Source organism: Varanus komodoensis, unplaced genomic scaffold (genome assembly GCF_004798865.1).
Source record: "Varanus komodoensis strain SLA01 unplaced genomic scaffold, ASM479886v1 scaffold4, whole genome shotgun sequence".
NCBI lineage: Eukaryota > Metazoa > Chordata > Lepidosauria > Squamata > Varanidae > Varanus > Varanus komodoensis.
Window position 1 is genome coordinate 56,996,998 of NW_025335941.1, and position 21,691 is coordinate 57,018,688.

General features: G+C 42.0%; 1 protein-coding gene across 1 annotated transcript in view; it reads right to left on the bottom strand.

The window, feature by feature from the left end:
- FAT3 (FAT atypical cadherin 3) overlaps positions 1 to 21,691 on the bottom strand; it is a 399,679-nt gene that overhangs the window by 130,159 nt on the left and 247,829 nt on the right. The window contains exon 5 of the mRNA XM_044442719.1: positions 2,415 to 2,729. Within this exon, the coding sequence (XP_044298654.1) occupies positions 2,415 to 2,729 (315 nt within the window). The remainder of the gene's footprint in view (positions 1 to 2,414; positions 2,730 to 21,691) is intronic.

A 21,691-nucleotide genomic window follows, 5' to 3' on the forward strand; every position in this document is an offset into this window, starting at 1 on the left:
TGGCCCAGAAACTTCAGCTGGTCTGAAGCAGGGCAGCGAGTCTGCTAAGGGGAGTGGCCAGCATGACCATATTAGCTCAGTTCATCAACATCCGCACTGGCTGCTGGTCCTTGCTTGGGTCCAGTTCAGTGTTGGCAGTCACCTGCGAAGTCCTAAGCAGCTTGGGGCCAGGTTACCTGCAGGATCGCCTCTGCCACTATATACTTCCCTAGGCTCTAAGATCACGTGCAGTGGTCCTTCCATGTCTGCCCCTGACAAGGAAGTCCAGTGAGTCACCACGAAGAAGAAGACCTTTTCCATTGCAATGTGCCAGCTATGGCATGAGCTTCCCAGGCAGGCTTCAGTGCCACCTATACTGCAGACTTTCTGGCACCAGGTGAAGTCCATATATTCCCAGGAATTTTAGTTCCAATCTGTTTTTTGTTTTCTGCTGTATTTTAAATCCAGATACTGCTGCTATACCTTGCCCTGGGTTTTAAATCTATTGTATATACAGCTGCTTTCAATATTTACACATTTAAGCGTTTCTTTTTCTTCTTTTTTTTTTTTAATGCTTTTGATTTGTTGTGAATTGCCCAGAGAGCTTTGGCTATTGGGTAGTAGAGAAATGTAATAAGGAAGGAAGGAAGGAAGGAAGGAAGGAAGGCAGGCAGGCAGGCAGGCAGGCAGGCAGGCAGGCAGGCAGGCAGGCAGGCAAGCAAGCAAGCAAGCAAGCAAGCAAGCAAGCAAGCAAGCTTGGTGAGGGTACTTGCTTGTTCCAGCAAGGGGTCCAGTGGTGATTTACAGAACATGCAGTCCTTCTGTCATTGCTGCCTGCTAGTCTGTTTTTTCCCAGCACAAACTGTTAAAGGAGTGAGAAGAAAGAGCAGCAGCCTTTGCTTGCCCAGTCCTGGTGGTATGAATTGGGCCCACCGGGAGGGAGCGTGCAGATGGAAACCCAGCAAGGAGGGGTCCTGCGGAAGGCACCCAGTGCAGGAGCCCTGCAAAACCAGAATCCAAACTGCGTGTCCTCACAGGAGATGCTGTGTGCATTCTGCAATTAAGGCTCACTTAGGGAATCCATTTTAATTAATTCTTGTGCAACTTAGGGCTTAACTTGTCCCCCAGAAAAAAGCTGCCGAGCTCTCCTTACCTCCTTTGTGGTATATTTCTCTCCAACAAGGCTGCTATGTAACACAGATGGATTTCAATAAAAATGAGGGGGGGGGGGGCTTTTCTGAAGGGTTCATCCCACCAGCAGCCAGCTCTGTGGGGTGGATCTACACTGCACTCTGTGCTTTGTTGTTCAGCAAACCAGATCCTAAATGGGCAACGCTCACTTGCTTCCCAGTGTGGATTCTGTAAAGCACGTTTTTTGCCTCTCACTTGCAACTTGCATCGCACACGCTTAACCAGGATGGCATATGGACCAATATTGATCTGTGTGGCATGGCACCAGACCCCTGCATCCACTCAATACTTTCCTGTTTACTATTCAATTTAGGGTCCTCCTCCATCGAACCCGTTCCAATCCAAGTACAAATGTTCCATCAAAAAATATGTGCTCCACTTAATGTTCTGTGCTGAGTGTGCCAAGTGCTTTTATGTCCATTAAGATCCAGGCTGCAAAAATCCCTTTTTTTGGGGGGTCCTCAACAGATAAGTCTCTGAGCACTGCTGACTCTGGAAGTTTCAGTCCAGTGGAGCTTGGTTCAAAGAGCCCCATTTTGAGAGGCTCAGGTCTGACCATAATAGTAAACCTAATTCTAGTGCCACTTCCTCCAGTGCTGCTGGTCCAACTGATCTAGCTGGCCCCACTGAATCTGGGTCAGAGTCCCAAGCTACTATTTGGGGTGGGAGTCATGAACATTCTTCCACCACATAACATATGGTGTTAGGTAGGCAAAGCCTAATATGTATCTAAACATCTTAATATGTATTAAACGGTACTATTTAAGAGTAGAAAGGAATAGGCATGCGAAATAATGGATCCTGTGATAGCAGGAACTATCTAACCTCTAGGCTGGCCAAGTGCTAGAAAGGCCATGACTCTGGCCTTTTGTACAGTCACCAGTGCTAGCGTCGCTCTGACTGCTCAAGTCCTCACTGCAGGGGAAAAGGTTGCTCCTGCAATCCTTGACCTTAGGATAGGGCCGAGAACTTGTGGCCCTCTAGACTCTGGATTCCAATTTTCATCAACTGTAGCCAGCCAACAGGGAGGGATGATGGAAGTAGTAGGTCACCAGCTTCTGGAAGCCCACAGGTTCCCCAGTTGTGCCTTAGGATGTTGCCACAGCTCCATGTTTCATTTCTGAGCATCCATAAGGGGCAGCCCAAGGAAATTCACATGGCAAAGTTCCTACTGAAATGCACCTGAATGAAGAGACCTGTTCTTGAAACAGGCACGTGTTCTTATTTCAGTAACACATGCTTACCGTTAAGATATCATAGCTCCCAGCGGTGAACTGCTTTCTAGAAGATACCATTCCAGTCTTTGGGTCAATGAAAAATTTCCCATCGTCGTTTCCATCCACGATGCTATAGGATATCTCTGCATTTGGGCCTTCATCCTTGTCAAAGGCAAAGGCTCTGTAGATTGGCTCCCCTCTCTTCTTTCGGTCCCTCTCAGGCAACTTGATCTGGTAAACTTTCTCTGGGAACTGGGGCTTGTTGTCATTTTCATCTAGAACTTGAACCACCAGCCAGACGGTTGACTGCTTGGGAGAGAGACTTCCATCTGTTACTGTGACCTGAATGGAAATAGTGAGAATTGTGGAAAGTGAATGTATAGGAATTACAAGAAGGTAAGAACTGTATGAAATGAACTTAACGGATTGATGCTAAAATTAATTTTTAAAAAGGCAGATGGTCTGGTCCAAAAGAAACATTCATTACTAGCTTGTATCTTTCCTCACAATTTCTCATATCCCTGAGTTAATGCACATACTTTGCCTTCCTTAAGTCAACCAAAGCTGTTTATATAACTCCCCCACAAGTGAATCAATAATAAATAATTATGATATTCTGAACCCACCCACCTCTCAAAAACCATTTCTTGAGTATTTGCAAAAGCTGTCAGTGATTTCTAAATACTTAAATCAGTGGTGGTGGGTACATTACTTCAGTACTTATGTTAATGTGAACTTGTGTAATTTCAGTTTCAAACTAATACTTACTTCTCCAAATTTTGCAAGGGGTTTCTCCAGTAAAAGTGCATACAGAACTGCATATTATGAGAAAATGTATGGAGAAAAAATGTACTGAGAAAATATAAAATATTTAGAAAATAATACTGGAAAAATTGCTTGCAAAAATTGGTGTTATTCAACAGATTTATCTATGACTTACCATATTTCTTTAAAAAAGATATTTAAGCAGACCTTAAAAGTCTTTAAGAAACAGATGAAATTCTGCATAAAAATGTATGTAATAAGACTAGACCATTCAAATGTTCAGGAAAACTTTTTTAAAAGTTCTAAAAAGTCATGCTGAGCCAAGATTAGCGCAGTGAAAAACTGAGGACTCTGAAAGTGGCATTTTTATTTCTTAATTACATTTCTGTTCTCCCAAACAGCCAAAGCTCTCTGGATAGTTCACAATTATTAAAAGTATAAAACACAACATTAGATGAAATATAAACATTTGAAATTTTCAAATTATACTATAAGTGAAAGTGAAAAACAAAACCTAGCAGCAGTGGAAAGATTTGAAATACAATGAAAGATTTAAGACAACACAAACTAGAAAACTAAAATGTCCAGAAAATTAAGGTCTTCACCTGCCACCAGAAAGAGCACAATGTAGAGCACAATGTAGGGACCAGGTGAGCCTCTGAGAAGTTCTGGTGTGGCAGAAAAGAGAAGCCCGCTCTTGTTAAGAGCCACCCATCTCACTTCTTTTGGTAGTGGCTCGCAGAGAAGGACCTCTTTGGACAGGTGAGATGATCCTTCAGGAAGGCTGGTTCCCAGTTGTTTAGGCCTTTGATTCATCATCACTTTGAATGGGGCCCAAACATGGACTTGCAGCCAACGCAGAAGGCAAAGTTGTGGTGCATGTGATCCCACTGGGCAGTTCCCATTACCAATATTACTGTCATGTTTTGGTCCAGCTGAAGTCTCTGGATCATTCTCAAAGGCACCTCCACATATAACATGTTGTGTAATCCAGGTAAGAGGTGACCAGAGCATGGATAAGGCTCAGTTAAGCACAGGGTGGTATTTCATCTTAAATGGACAAAAGCTGCTGCAAGCCACCAGGTCCACCTGTGCTTCCAGTGGCAATGATGGATCTAGAATGCTCACAGACCCAATTCTTTAGGGGAAATGCAACTTCCTCCAGAAGAGACAAACCACCCACTTTATCCTCTCCATCTTGTCTGCCTTGAGTCTCAGTATGTTGGCCCTCATGTAGTCCATTACTGTGCCCAGGAACTGATTCGGAACAGCCACCTTCTCACCTGGATATGATGGAGAGATAGAATGGGGTGGCCCCTACATATCCGTGACACCTTGGCCCACACTGTGAGATAAAATCCCTTAGCAGTTTCATGAAGATGTTGGACAGCATGAGGTAAAGAATAGGGCTCCATGGAGTCCCACAGCTTACTACCAAGGCGCAGAACAAAAATCCTCCAGTGTCACACTCTGGATCTGGCCATCTAAGCAGGAACCATATTCCTACCTCCCCAACTCAAATGGAACACTCACAACAAAGCAATCGCTTCTGAGTGGAACATGACAACGTGTCACCCATCCTTTGCACCACTGATGCTACTGGAACAGCCACTGCTAACATTCGGGGAGAGCAGCAAAGCAATCCCATTGCAAAATGTGCAATGGGAATCTGAGGCTGGCATGAAAGATGACTGGATGCATGGGCTGAATGGGTCAGCCATTCCACTGAGTGCAGGTCAGGCTGCTTTCTGGCCCCAGGGCACACTGGATGCTGGGTCAGGGGCTACAGTCATATATGCACACGCTTGCATGCGCATGCAAATGCATGCACATACGGACTCAGACATACATATGCCAGGGATCCCGATAAAGATCTTGCCAGAGGAGGAGTAGACAGTACAGGCAGCAGGAAACTGGCTGGGGCAAGGAATGGGTGTCCCAGCATCCACACCTTTGTCTTAGTGCAGCACTGAGCATTACACCAGGTAACTTCTTTGAGGCTTCAGAGAGGGTCTTCCCTAGCCCTGCACCTTGAGGGCCTTTTCAACGGGGATGCTGCAGCATGAACCTGGGAAGCAGGCCAAGCCAAAAATGTGCTTCTCCCCTGAGGGTTGGCAGGTTGGCTCTTCCACTCAACCTGCGACTCCGGCCCTAAAAGACGCTTTGGCCATGAGAGGATCAGCTCAGCTCTCTCACAGCAAACATCATAAATTATAGTGAGCATTTATAACAGGATCACAAATGTTATGGGGAACAGTGAGCGAGACAATCTATTTGCATTGCCTAGCACTATTTCACTACGCCAGCTTTAGCACATACCCGCATATTAAAATCCCTGCTTCAGGGGAACAGTTTCACAACCAACAACTTTCTGTTCAGATTTTTGACAGCATGTGTCACCTGTAGTTTTGTGATGCTTCCTACCGCCCAAGGCCTCCTAGCCCTACCACCAAAAGCCTTCTTTTCTTAGGCAAAGCAGCTGCAAATGGCTTCAGATAACAGATGCAAAAAAAGGGGGGGGGGGAATTGTGTTTGACTCAACAGATTTCCTGCCTGCCCCTGATCTGATGATCAGAATTTGGCCAAGTAACTTCTTTTCATGGACTCCTGTATCTAAAACAGTCCATGACTTAAGCATATCTTTAAGTACTAATTAAATTCACATGACCTTGTGGCTATCTATGCAAAATCAGCTGATTCGTGCAAGTCAGGTTAGGAATACATGGTTGCTGTTAATCCAACATGAAATGATTTCATTTTCACTTCTCTACTAACGTGGTACAGAAATGAAATTAATTTTAATATTGATGATGATGGTGTGCTAGTTATTTCCTTCCTCATTGTTCCAATAGAGTTCTCAGCTCAAGACAACAAAACAAACCCTATCAAATGCACATTTTGAGTGAAAACATATTTCAAAATGTGTATTATGAGAGCAGATAAGTTTAATGTAAGTATTCAAGTGCATATTCAAATAGACAACATTGTTTCTTCCCACCATTTCAGAATAGAGACGGATGTGGAGAGGGGGTGGAACAGATCTGTAAAAGAACAGAGGCAAAACTAGTGGGAAAAAGACAGATTTGGCTCTTGGGCTTCTCTAGCACTGAGGACTTTCAGTTCTGGCAGAAGGATGAAAAAGTACATGCTGTCCAAAACTGCTCCTAATCTGGCTTCCAAAAAATTTCAGAGATTTTGTGAGAAACACAATCCTCTCTACCTGCCCTTTAAAAGAAACATTGCTTACACTTTATTTCGAGCATTCCTGTATAAGCCCATGAAGTTGTCCATGGGGAGTCCTTGCCTTTTTCCATGGCCAGCAAACTTTCCCAAGCAGGCTTGGACCTGGTCTATAGTCGGGTGTGAGTCCCTTTTGGAAGGCTATGTATAACAACCTGATTTCCATGGGCAAAAGATGAAGCATAAATAACATCTTATTTACTTTAAAACTTATTTACTTTTATGAACAGTGTACCAGCGTACAGGATACCAAGAGTCATCCTGAGCAATTCTGCCTACTTCTTTACATGACTGCTGTCACTTGGGATTAAATCAGGAAAGGGGAACATTTTAGTGAATTTAGTCTTCTTCTCTAAATATCTGGATGTATATATCGTAATGAATAAATTCCTGAAGATTTTTACCCCTTTGGTTCTTTGTGAGATGATTCAGTACTAGTAGTTTGTATTTTTAAAGAGGAAAGATAAAGGCAGGGGAAGAACCTACTAAATAAACCAATGCAGCAGTTAACCAGCAACGCAATCAATGTAAAATGGGAGGGCAGCACAGCCAGACTGAACAAAATACAAGATCTTGCTTCTAAACCATCAAATGCTGCCTCTGTGGGAATTGACGTGTTAGCAGCCTCTTGCAGAAGTGGTATCCGAGCTACTTTCATGCAAGCAAAAATCAATTTCTGCCTCACTTCTCTAATGTTATAAAATTTATAGTTGAAGTATGGGAGGAGAAAGTTGAAACATGTATGGATTTATTCCCTCTTTTAAAGGACACCCATTACTTTTATCTCCTAGAATTTGTCCGATCTTGCATTATTTATGGCTATGATACACCCACCATTAAATGATCAGCAATACCATTTTAGACTGCAGTCCAGCTGTTAATTTAACTCGTTCAAAGCCCTCACATTCAAATTATTTGCTCAATGGATTGCACCTTGTAAGTCTGGATAGATATTTTCCTTACAATGACACATTGTACCTGCATGGCCCTTGCAGCCTTGCAAAGCAGTTTTTCAATGACCTGTCACGTTACAAGATATAATTATAATAACTGGCATATTTTCATGAGTTAAGAATAGGCTACAATTCCCATGTACACTGAAATAGCATAACTTTTCTCTGCTGAGCACGTGGCAGATGCTAGAATGTGAGGAGTGGAGGCAGATTTATGTTGAATCAAGTGCACTGACAGAACTGGATTTTCCCACTCCTCTTTCCCATGACAGCCTCCCCATCCTTCAAGTACTTGAAAGGCTGACACAAAGAGGAAGGGCAGGATCTCTTCTCTATCATCCCAGAGTGCAGGACACGGAATAAAGGGCTCAAGTTACAGGAACTCAGATTCCAACAGAAAGTCAGGAAGAACTTTCTGACTGTTAAAGCAGTAAGACAATGGAACCAATTACCTAGGGAAGCTGTAGGTTCTCCCATACTAAAGGCAATCAAGACACAACTGGACAGCCATCTCAGAGGGATGGAGTCCTGTCCTGAGCAGGTGTTGGGCCCAATAGCCAACTCTACTGTTCTATGATCCTCTGTAAAATGCAACACGGTGAGCCAGAAGGACCTGCTGAAAGGAGGGAATTGAGGCATGAGGAGGCCCCCCAAAATCAATCAAAGGGTTCTTATGTTAACACAGAACTTCCTCTTATGAAAAGCCCCTTCTTCTTATAGAAGGTGTAACAACCCGATGCTACCTGATATATATGTTTCTATCATGGTTCAAGAACCTGTGAGACTACAGATCTTGTTGGACTGCAACACCCTTCAGTCCCAGACAGCATGGCCAATCAAACACAGCTGATTCTCCTTTCCTGCTTTACATCCACAGAAAGCAATTCAATGAATCAAACATAAAGCCAAATAAACTTATGGAACACAGGTTATGGTTGCAGTCATCCCACCTGGAATCTGGTTGCCCTAGTTTGTAGACATCCTCTTATGTTTGGCCAAGGTGAGCTGAGGAAGTCCATGAATGCTTGCAGAACCCTGGTTGCACAATTTGGCAATTAATCTTCTTCCACAGAAGGTGCAGAAGCAGGAACAAAGGTTGCTTGAACAGCACATGGGTTTGATTCCTGGCGAGTGCACATGAACACTGGATGTGCTTGCCAGAATGGGACTCAGGGTCAGGACATAGCAGAATGGGGTCTGGGGAGCCGACCAAATCCCCAAAATGGGTTCCTCACAGATCTTAGCTTAGATCTCATGAAGGTGGCAAAACTGTATAAATGGCAACATTTCAGATTTCAGGTGTGGTTTCTATGGTCCTCCCTACAAATGAAACCCACTCCATATAGAAAACTAGATTATTAGGGAGATAAGTTCAAGGCAATCTCTGTATTGGATCAATGTCTGTTGATGTAGGAGTATATATGCATATTCTAGTCTAACCTTCATCAGTTAATCAACAGACCAGGACCTGCTATGCTTTTTAGTGTACATTAGAAACTTTAACACATTTCTTCTTAAGAATGCAGAATATGACAGCTCATTAACTGCAAAACCGCTTCACGTGGCGGCAGGGTCTATAAAGAGAGAAAGACAGGCGAGAAAGACATACTCAAGAGAAAAAGGTACACAAAAGGAACTCTCTTCTCCAGTTTGGCGCACTGTGCAGCTCTCCCTCAGTCCCTCAAACTCCTTGCAACTCTTCGAAACTGGCTTCCTCTTCTAAGCTTATGCTTCCATCCTGGTTGTCAAATCAGGGGGAAACGAGATGATTTCAAGGATGTTGTTCAATCAGATGCTGATGCTTGTCCAGTGTTCCCTCTTTTCAAAAAACAGTTGTGCGGTGTCCTAATCCGAACAGCGGCATTCAGGGAAGGAAGAGGTTTAGTCCTTCATCTCCAGGGTCAGTACCCAACACTGCCAATTTGTTTAGCAGTAAGCTAAGAATACACCAAGAGCTTCAGCTACCACAGCACATTTTCTGGAGCAACTGATCATGCCAGTTTAAGCTCTTGATATACTACTGGGGGTTGCCTAGGTTAGTGGCAGGCCAATCATAAGAAGGCCAGAAGAGCAGATATTGCCCAGTTCTTTTTCCCCACTTTGTTATGTGAGACAGACCGGGAGAGAGAGGGAGAGAGGTGTGTCTGGGGGAACTCAGTGTTGCAGCTGCTACCTGCCCTGTTGAATAATGTTATAGAACTGTCCAGCTAGTGGACAAATGGCCATCCTCATGTACACCAAAGTATTTTTTCATTGGTTCATGAGCAAATCACTGTGAAGACATGCTGAAACTTCCATAAACTAACAAACAAAAAAGCAAAGCAACTCAAATCAGAACAAAATCATTGCCTTTTCAAAACCCAAGAACAGAGCCCTTGGGTACAGTTTTGGGTACAGTTTTGCACTTTCCTGGGCTGCTAGAATCTCAGGAAAAGGTGGGAAATGTGTATCAGCCTAAAGATTGTCAGGACAAAAAAAGAAAATCGCAAGGAATTTGCTAAGAAGGAAGGAAAATCCCACAACCACATTTTTGACAGCTGTCAAAGCAAAGGTGGGAAACCTGATTTGAATCTTCTCAGGATCACTGTCCAGGCTTGCCACCTGCTGCTCTGAAACAGCAGGCATCCCTCAGAATATTGAGGCGTCTGTTTTTAGACCTGGACAAGTGCAAATTTCTGCCCTTGTGCAAGTCCTAATACTGTAACTGCTACTAATACTATTCACCAGGAAAATGCACATAACTGGAGCACAAGGTAAAATATGTGCCAATTAGTGACAACCTTTCCATTGTATGGCTTGGGCACTTTCAAGTGATTGTTACTAATGGTCAAATCAGAAAGTGTGACATATGATCTCCAGATAGGAAAAAAAAGCTGAAAAAGGAGGAAAATAATTCAGTGAGCCAAAAAATAGCTCATGATTATGGCATGCAGATGAAACACACTGGTCCCACTGTAGTATCTACAGGATGAAGTTTGGAGGACTAAAGGAAAGAAGTAAATGTTCAGAGCCGCTGTGTAATTTCACTTTACTACAGTAGTAAGATATGTTTGTAGGCTGAAGACACTGGGGTGGAGATGCTGTTACTTTTCCTGAGGCACTGGGATGCAATCTGGTAGGATCTCATTTGAATCCCTTGTGAACAAGTGTTTTCTCCTTTTTGTGCCAGGAACTGCTGCCTGGCACAGTTTTGTATCCATCATAGTAAAAAAATATAAATTTAGGATGACTTTCACAAGAGTTTATTTTACAAAACTTTCAGGGCACAACTGTTTATCACCTGGATATCCTTCATAAAGTATAACATACACACACTCATTCACATGCATAAATAAAGCAAGAGGAAGGGACTTGAATCATGTTGTGTGAAAATCAGGAACTACTCAGCAGATTACATTTGTTGGTTGGTTGAGTTTTTTTTTTTTTATCAAGAATAGGGAAATTTCTTGCTATTTTCATCTCTTTTCAAATTGTACTTATTAATCAAGAGTATGCTGCAGTGTCATGATAGGTAGAAAACGAATGAAGCTCAAGATTTTGAAGGATATAGCATTCTAGAAATAAATAATTGTTCCACACCTGCAAGTTAGGATTAGCCTGCAGTGAGAAAACTGCAGCAACAACTAAAATTGTTCAAGGGGTTGTATTTAAGGCTCTAAAAGCAAAACAGCAGCATCAAAATTGGGGCAGGGGTAGGAAAGAGAAGCAAAGAGCAAAGCAAAATAGAAGAATGGAGCATTTGGTTGTGTTTGCATACAATGTAATTCTAAAGGTAAAGGTTTCCCCATGACATTAATGCCCAGTCATGCCTGACTCTAGGGGTCAGTGCTCATCTCCGTTTCCTAGCCGAGGGAGCCAGCGTTTGTCCGCAGACAGTCTCCGTGGTCGTGTGGCCGGCATGACTAAACACCGAAGTGCACGGAACGCTGTTACTTGCCCACCGAAGTGGTACCTTTTTATCTACTTGCATTTGCATGCTTTCGAACTGCAAGGTTGGCAGGAGCTGGGACAAAGCATGGGAGCTCACCCCGTTGTGCAGATTCGAACCGGCAACCTTTCGACCAACCAGCCCAGCAGCACAGCAGTTTAAACCACTGCGCCACCTGCATCCCTAATATAATCCTACTCCAAGTCTAAAATCGAATAATCTATGAAAGTGTACATGTCCACTGATTACTCTGCCAATTTTCTCTATTTTGAGGAGCATCTCCAGTAGTGCAGGTCCTCAAACAGATTTTTGTTTAGCCTTGCTAAACTTGGAATTCCTTGCATAATTTGGGGGGCAAAAAGAATCAAATAATAGGTTATCACATAAATTCAGTGTATTACTCATATGATTTTAATTAACCAACTGATCAATTAAATTGCAAATAGATACAATCAATAATCCTGGTGAAGGAGATATTGTTTGGGTGGCATCCAGAAGCTTCAACTAGGGACAGTAAAATCAACAAGACCAAATTTGTTGTTGGTGGTGTTAGTTGTGAAGTTGTGTCCGACCCATCATGACCCCATGGACAACATTCCTCCAGGCCCTCCTGTCCTCCACCATCCCCTGGAGTCCACCTAAGCTCACACCGACTGCCTCAGTGACTCCATCTAGCCACCTCATCCTCTGCCTCCCCTTCTTCTTTTGCCATCTATTGTTCCCAGCAAGACCAAATTTAATTTAATCCTATGACTAATTTATGGATCTAGTCTAAGCAGGACTACAGTTGGCTCAAACCCTTTTTTTCACATGATGGATGCATAAAATGCATCATCTTAGAAGAAGCATTCTTTTCTGTGTAAATAAAAAGAGGGAATGCTCTTTGCCATCTGCACACTTCTATGACTTGGATCCAGATTAAATTTGTCCTAGGAGATCAATGTTAAAATCAATGTGAACACTTACTCAAGACTAATTCAAGTCTCATTGGTTTCAACAGCACCTAAGTGCAGCTTAATCTGGATCAATCTTATGAATCTACCTTCTCTGACCTGGTAGCCTCCAGATATGTTGGGGTATAATTCCCAGCATGCACAAGAAGTCAATGGGATGCTCTTTCATGTTTATGGAGGACACCAGGTTGGGGAAGATTGCTGAAAGCAATGATTTGACACAAAATGTACATGTGTCTGCCTGTCTTATCTATGTATACTGCTTCTTGATTAAACTCTGAAAAATTTTTTTGGTTGATTAAATATGTTCACTGCTTAGAAACACAGAAATAAAAGCAAGTCAGAAGGGGTCTTCTGGGACATCTAGTCTGACCCCTGGTTCCAGCCAGCTCTGCTCATGTAATCCCCAACATGTGGTTGCCCAGTCTTTCCTTGAACACCCTCACTGATGGGGCCTCCACCACCTCCCTTGGAAGCCCATTCCATATCCTAGTGGTCCTAACCATCAGGAAGTACTTCCTGACATCCAACTGAAGCCTGCTTTCCTTGAATTTAATTAATAAAACATTGTGGCTCTGTTAAATTAGCCTCCAAATGTTACCCTAACTGAAATTTGGTAGCAGCTTTACAGTGCAATTCCATGTCTATTCAAAAGTAACTCCTATAGGATTGTGAGGAACTTACTCTGAGGCATATGGGATAGCACCTTGGACTTATCCATTGATCTTATGAGCCATGCTTGTTGTTTAGACAGTTTACAGCATGGACATCAATGGGAGACCCCCATTAGGACATCCCCAGATGTCCAATGCTTCTAAGAAGCAGCTCATTCTGGTGGCACAATAAAACTATACAATGAATGTTTGCAAAATCAGGAAGGAGCTGCTTATTAAACTCTACTTGTTTCCACAAAAAACAGTCATATATTCACTTATTTTTTCAAGACCCTCTGAATTCACCTGATACCTTTTCTGAGAATCTGTTATCTTTGTGTTTATTGTTATAAATAATCAGTCAATAATTTCAGTCCTTTCAGACTTTCTCCATCATCGAACTCGAGCTGAAATAAAATTTCAGTTTATTGCTTTCTCAGTCTAAATTTTGGTTTGGCAGCACGCACAGAGTTCTCAGGTGGCTCCCCAGGCTGCCTTCACATTGGCAAGATGTCAAGATGGTTGCATCATGTACATCAAGACCATGCTCTCCCCGTACCTATTGCAAAACAGTAATATTTTAGTTTATAATAGTAAAGCATCACTTTGTGCTTCAGTCTTCTCAATCTCATTTTAACTTCTTAATCCTGTTTTAGGAACTATGCTTTACCCTCTGAAGATGTGAATGCATCTCTCCAAATACGTTGCATCTTTGTGATGACCTCATGCTAATCTTTGGACTGTGGCTTCATGGGTCCCTCCTATTCACAAGCAATGACTCCCTGCCATCTCCAATTTAAGAAGAGGAAGAGGAGGAGGAGGAGGAGGAGGAGGAAGATGCAGCAGCAGCAGCAGGAGAAGAAGATGACGACAACAACAGAGACCAGGATACAAGTGATGGGACAGAAACCTCTTGATACCCTGAAGGACACTTCCAGTCACAGTAGACAATTCCAAGCTGGAAACACACACAGAACTATCCTTGGTCCATCCAATAAACGGCTTGCTTTTATTCAATGAAACATCCCAGGAATCCTTTTGGAGAAGATATTTTAAAAGCTCCACCTGCTTTTAAGCTACCTGCATGGCTTCATGTGCCGGCATTTAGGAAGCTTTTATATCAAGTATTGATATTAGGGAGACATTCTTCTCTAAGTTCGACTGGGTCTACTTTGGCAGATAATAGTCGTTCAAAACCTCTTGTCTGTGCACTTCAGGGGATAAAGTGTCTCCCAGCCTGACTCCTCTTAGAGTTTTTGTGCCTGCTGAGAGGTACGCTCAGACTACAAAGCTCATCACATTACCATCTTTTCAGAGGCTCATCTACCATTCATTTCCTATTCACGCAACTTGCTTGATTCCAATCTCCCCAGCCAGCAGGAACTAAACACCTTCCTTCAAAGTTTCCTTAAAATTATGGTGATTGCTATAGAATTCTAATTTCCTCTTTTTCAGTTTGTCTGGGCCAGAAGTAGTGAGGCATAGAGAGGACCTTTAACAGCATTTCTTACAGGAGTACAGACAGTTTTGAATTTACACAATCCACCTTTCCCTCCTTGCTCTGCTTCTTTTTAAATGTCTTTTATTTCCTGTCAATTAGCATACGAGTTATTTTATTCTAGCTGGAAAACGATAACATTGAGGAGAAACAGAGGTCTGTTCCTTAGCTGCTGAGTAGTACTGTTTACTCAGACATAAGTGTCACTGGGCTCAGTGGGATCATTATCAACTCAGTGTGTTCAGGACTGAAGCCTTACTGCCTATCATTGCAAACTACTTGGGAACAGGTCCAATCAAAATTATGACAAAGCACCGCCTTGAACAGGAAGAAGGACGGTAGATCAGGATGGTAGAAATTCCTGGTAGTGTTCTAGGGACCAGGAATGGTCTGGCAATTATCTGTCATACAGCCTGTCCTGGATCTGCTTTACTGCCCTATCAGGTACAACACAAGCAGTAGCAATACTGACCACTGAAAATGGGCAGAAGAAGGATGTTTCATTTATGAGTTATTTCTGACCTTACTATGGATCTCTCACTCATTTCAGTGGGAGTTCTCACTGAATCATGCCTATAAACGTCTACCTTAAGCATACTTTTTAGCAGTATAAAATTTAAAATGTTCATATCCTCTGCAGTCGCTCCAGAGTTAAATATGCTTAGGGGAACTCTCTGTTCTCACTGCCCACCTCTTCAGCGCAGTATACATCAGTGGCATATGGAAATGACAGGGTAGTATGTAAGAAAGGTCATTCGGGTTAGGAATAATGAGATTTCAAATGTCACAGAATGCAAAACAGTTTTCATGCTTCACAAACTTTTTTATATTGTTAGGATCTTTATTTTTAAGAGACTAAATAAGGCACATACACCATACAAATATAGTGCCGATTTTGTAGGACGTAAGAAGAGCCATGCTGGATCAGATCAAAGGGGCATCTCCAGAGTCCCAGAGTCTGTTCACCCAGTTGCCAACCAGACGTCTATAAGAAGCCCAAATGTAGATAGCACGGAGCACAACAGGCAGACTGTGAGCATTGGTGGGACGGTTTCTACAGAACTTTGCCATATTCCTGAATGACATCCTCCTGTTCATGCTCCCAGCACCTGATATTGTGAGGCACAGTGCAACTGATCTGAATAGAAACATAGAAACAGAGCGAGTCAGAAGGGGTCTCCTGGGCCATCTAGTCTGACCCCCAGCTCTAGCTGGCTCCATTCATGTCATGCTTATCATGTGAAGAAGGTGAAGAATCTATTTGAGGGTTAAAATCCTAATGGATTTTCCCATCTTGGCCGTCTGGATTCTGTTCAGTTCCCCCATGCTGATGCTGATTTGGGATGAGTTGACCCCACATGCAGATTCTGACTTTTAAAACAGGATGTGATTGGAATGCTTTTTAAAGCTCAGGGGATTTGTGCAAAATTGCAGACCCTGAAATTCGCACAGATCTCACAATTGCAAAGTTTGAACCTTTCACAGGGCTGACCTAACCCATCCATCAGGACTCACCTCGTTGCTGAAAATAAACAAACCCCCAAACTCCACGAAAAGCATAATCCTAAAAATCAACAGCATTGGTTGAGAGAAATGGAATCCTGAAAGAAGTCAGATAGTGCATTGATAATATTGGTGGGAAGAGATTAAGAACCCACATCCACATTTGCAGAAATCAAGGGGGCAGAAACGTATGACTGAAAAGAATAATTTAAAAGGGTGTTTATGCAAATCGTGTGACCACAGTGGAAAACTGCAGTGTCATTGATGAACCAGTTGAAATGACAAAGACAAGTTCTTTGTGAAGTAGGGAATATGGCCAGCAAAGGAGGATGTAGAGAGCAGCTGATGCTGGCAAGACTATCTATCAAGGATATCTATCAATAATGTGCTGTACCCAGAGTTACTTAGCAGCCCTGCAAATATGATAAAGTATTAAAATTCTGAATCCTTTAGCAACTATTCAAAGACTCAGTCCTGATCTGCATGAAAGAGCACATCTTTGCAAATGTTGTGTGACAAATATCTAGCTCTCAGTTCACACGACTATTTTGCACACTTCTAAAACCCGAGAACATAATAATGAATGATAATACCATCTTACATTAAGCCATCTAAAGTATGCAGGTAATTTCTACTAGGGGTACTGTGTATTTCATGTGTGCAAATTCATGGCTTAAACTCGAAGCATTTAGCAAAGCATTATCCAGTGTAGCCCAGGGGTGGGGAACGGTTGCATCCTTCAGGTGCTATTACACTACAGCTCCTACCATACATGATCACTGGCAATGCTATCTGGAGCATATGATGTTCCAGGACTAGAGGGTCCCTGGTCTATTTCCTGGCATCTCCAAGATTTCAGGCATAATTAATTTTACTCTCAGCCATGTGATCTCAAATCCTTTAATCAGGGTTTTGGGGAATTGAATGTTTCCACTCCTCTTTCTCCTGGGTGGAAGCTATCCAACAAAAAAGAGATTGTCAATAGATTAAGTCCAGACAAAACAAAGTGCTTATTTGCACAGTACTAGTCAGAAGTAATTTATGGAATTTGGGTGCAGCAAGATATGGTAAGGAACACTCATTTTGATAACTTCAGATGAGTATTAGACACATTCGAGTTGGTTAGAGACACAAATGCTTACTGGTTGTATTCGCTCAATGGGATTTCCATATTTAGATACAGATATTTTTAGTACTGGATTGGAATAGTCTAGGATATCATTTGGTTTGCATTTTAACTCAAACTGGCCCAATTTTCATTTCCTGGGCTAATGACAGCTCAAAACACAGAAAAATACTGGTTTTCAAACTTGTCCAAATGTTGTGACACAGTTCTTCAATGAAACAGCTTATTGAAATATGTGGTACAGGGTATGTTTTAAGGTGAAATGCATATGGAAATGTGCATTTAGGATATCATGAACACAAAAGTGCATTTTCCTAGAAAATACGTTAACATTTGCATACCGATCCAGGAATGCTCATGAATGAGGGTATGTGAATGTGAAGCAGACCAGAAACAGACTAGTACTAGATCTGGGGTGTGCTGGAGGGGACAGATGGAAAAGCTCAATTTTATTCATTCATGTCCTATTTCTGGGCTTCTCAGAAGCATCTGGGAAACCTTTCTTGGCAACAGAATGCTGGACTGGGTGAACCTTGATAGGATCCAACAGAGCATTTCCTACATTACCATTCTAGTAGATTTATTTTAAAAAGTCCCAGTTTACCAAAACAGCTTAGTTCTCAAGGAAGAATGAATGGTGAATGCATTAAAAATAACATGGGGAGAGACTGCTTCCAGAGATTACATGGGATTGTTACTGAAAGCCAGGAATGTGGCAGAGAGGCTTGTAGATAAATTTTCGCTCAAAGGAGAAGATCAATTTATTGCATATAATATGGGATATATTGTAACAGTGTTTTGGTGAGAAAAAGTAAGCAGTATTAGGGAGTGGGGTTATTTCAGTTATTTAGGTGGTCTTTCCACCTTTCCTTGCTCATACAGAAAAGCTGTGAGATGCTTGTATATGATTTATCTGAACTAACCCTGCATAATAAATGTTACTGAATTACTTTCCTCCTGAGTTATTCTGAAGAAAAGTACAGATTAACGCAGTACTGGCACTTCTATTTGTTTGGATATATTTATCCTGCATAACCTAAAGGGGTGTTCAGAATAACTACATTTCTCAGCAAGAAAAAGAAACAGGGGGAAAACCCTAGCAAATACTCCCTACTCATGATCTTTGAAATGTGACAGGTTAGAAAATGACATTATGGTTCATGATATTCCTGTGTTTCTTGACATCTTGAATTCCTCAGGCTAGGAGAAATAAATTGATTTTCAAGAATAGACTTCATTGCGCTTGATGCTTTGGTGTTTGTACCCTTTTTCTTTCTTTTTTAAAAATATATATCTGAAAAATGCCTGAAGTATTTGGTGTGAGATTCTACAAACAATACTAATCTTAAAATACAAGCTCATATGAGGAAACAGAGATATTTAATACACATATATTCTATTAAATATTGCAACAGTAAAATACAGCTATTTTGTTAAAATCAATAACCTTACATATCACTTTGTGATAGCAATCTCTTCAATTTTGTTCAGCGGACCATAAGCAACTAGGGTTACCTTCAAAACACCTTCAGAAGCAATCACGACACAATTCTGTGTGTAGTAGCGATTCTTTCTGAGTGTCGCTTTCCCAAATGAACAGATCAGTAAAACACTGCCCAAAATGGAAAACTTAAAGCAAGCAAACATATGGAACCTATCCCATGAGCTCTGATGCTTTGCATGGTTTTATCTGTATCCAGATGCATACACCTCATGGCTTGCTCTCTTGCTTGTTGATTGTTTGATTATTTTTAAATCCAGTCCTTTTTCCTTTCAAGCTCAAGGCAGTTTACATGATTCTCCTATTCGCCATCTTATCCCCACAACAAGATGGTAGGTTGGGTTGGGAGGTAGGGTTGGGAGTCTGTGACCGGGCCAGAGTCCCACAGTGAGTCCCATGGCTGAGTGGGGACTAGAACCCGGATCTCTCTGATTCTCAGTCCAACACTCTCACTACTGTTTCACACTACCTGTAATTGTGGTTCTTTGGTTATCCATGAATTCTCAATCTGAGTTCTGCACAGCCATGTAACTTAAAATCCGTGTAGAAGGACCTGTCTCAAAATCCATGTAGAAGGACCAGTTTAAAAGACACAAATGGCTGGAAGGAATCAAAAGCTGTGACAAATTGCACATGTTCTCATTCTATGGTTACATTTATACGCATGTTTACTTTGATGTGAATTCCAATGAGTTCAATAGGTCTTAATACCAAGTTCATGGTTATACAGGTGTAATATTCAGCTGCTACTGGGCATCAGGCCTAGGGAACAATCCTAGACATGCTTAAATGGGAAAAAGTCCTACAACTTCCAGCATCCCACTGCCATGGTGACTGTCTAGACATCTATAGGGTTGCACCTTTAACACTCTGTATGTTTTATGATTATAAACAGGCTGAAGGTACTCCCACCCATGAGGCTAAAAGCTTGTGTACATTAAATGAATATCAGCACAGCTCTGCACATGATTTTCATTGTAACCACTCACTTTTAAATTATCTCTGCCCTGTGTCGGAGATAGAAAATTTACTGTTTTACTTTGAAAAATGTGTTCAAGGAAAGATTGAGGACTGCCATACCTGTAAACATAACCCAACGTGATTCAGAAAGTATCCTCTCTTATATATCTGACCTGCTACAAATTATGCCAATTCTGGAATGCTGGTTCTGTAGCTGCTGGTAAAAATAGGTAGTTTACTGAAATTATATGAGGTGATAACAGCAAGATGTCATCTTCTTGGCCCTTCAACTTGTCTATATTGTTTCCTGGTAGAGATGTTATTATTATTATTTGCATACATAGAAATATTTTTTCTGGGCAGAAGGAGAATAAAATGTGGCTATTGAGATATTCCACTGGGAACAAATACCTCCTCTAATCAGATGCAGACTACATATCGATTGTCCAGAACTGCTTTGTCTATTTAGCTGGGCCAATAGGGTTCAGCCAGTTTGCAAACTGTTGGAGTGACAGGTGTAAATGTACTCATGCTGAGAAGTCTAGTTTGTCAACGTGTTTCCTTCCTATCTCTTATCTAAGTTTTTTTTTTCTCCAGGGTTGCACCCTAAGGAAAATTGTGAAAATCATGATGTTTGTTCAACTTCATGCAATTTGTGCAAATCACAGTATTTCGTTTGTCCTGCATTAGCATCTCCTCACCCCAGGAAAGGTGATTTAGCATGATTTGTGTAAAACTGGCCGATTTTTACGCACATTTCATTAGCATTATTTTCAATGCACGTGCAAACTGCAGCCCATCTTAGGGAGGTCCAAGAGCTACTTCGTCATGTACCAGAGTGATTCAGTGCCAATGCAGGGCTGGCAAGCAGAAAAGTGGAATGGGGAATGACCATTGCGGAAATCCATTGGATTTTCACTCTCCTATTGGATTCTCACATGTCCCAAGTGCCAGGTCTACATATATATAATGCCTCTTTCTTATTTATTTATTTATTTTTATACACCACTTTGCAACCCAAGTTCTGAAAGCAGTGTACAAAGTAGAAGGTAGCTTAGCAAGAAGTTTCAGTACAAGCTGTTCAAAGCTTCAGCAGATATGGATTGTACAGATTTTTGGCCCTTGAGTAGAGCAACAATTTTCCTCATTGTATGCCTGACTGTCTACACAGCCTCTTGGAAAGGCATGCCTCTCTGGACATTCCCTCTGAACACCATCACATCTGAGAATGCTGAGGGCAGGAAGATAGGTCTCCTTGTACCATCCAGTTCTCTTCACAGCTGACTTGATGGCAGATGGAACTGACAAAGGAGAAAGCCTGATGGAGCTACCGTCTTCCTTTTCTACTGTCTAGCAGTCTGGGGAGTACTGCCTTTGTGAAAGAGCAGCCCCTCCTCAAGAGAATATCCAACCCCCAGCCAATATTTATCTATTGATTTAATCTCTCTGCCATCTAATAGCCAAGCTCTCTGGGCAGTTTATAACAGTTCATAGAAAAAAAAATATAATCTTATTAAATGCAAACATCTTAGACTATTTTTTAAAGCTGAGCAGCAGTCATTGAAGAATAGCCTTGTAAAAAGTGTGGGGTGAGTTCACCTCTCGAGCCCTTGGAGATCCAATAAAAGCCTCCACATAAAGGGCGGCATTAAACAGGGGCTGCAAATGTGACAATGTTGGCAGCGGGGGAGGGGGTGCAGTGTGGAGGTCATTCGACAGACTGGAGGGCATCACAAAGTAAGTTCCCTTTCTTGTTGCGTATCTCCAAGAATCCCTTGGAGTTGGCATTTGCTGAGAAGTACTGAATACTGAATGTAGCATCCGGGTCAACTGAGCTTGTGTGAGGCCCGGTCAAGTATTGTGGTCTTAAACCATGTGGCCAGAGCCAGCATCTTGAAGCATACAAGGCAGACAGCCAATGTAAGCCAGCTAGAATTGGTATGTGTTCGAACCTTCTGGACCCCATCATTCATTTGGGTGCTGAGGCTGCAGCTTCTGAACTGTCTTCAAGGGCAATACCACACAAAGGGCATTGCAGTAATCTAATGTAGATTAGATCCAGAGATTACCAGAGCATAGACTATGCCTGTCCAGATAGGGGTGTAGTTGGGTCACCAGCAGGAGTGGATAGAAAGCACTCCATGTCTCTAAGGACACTTGAGCTTCAAGAGTAAGAGACCAATCAAGGGGAACACCCAAGCTATGAACCTGCTCCTTCAAGGGG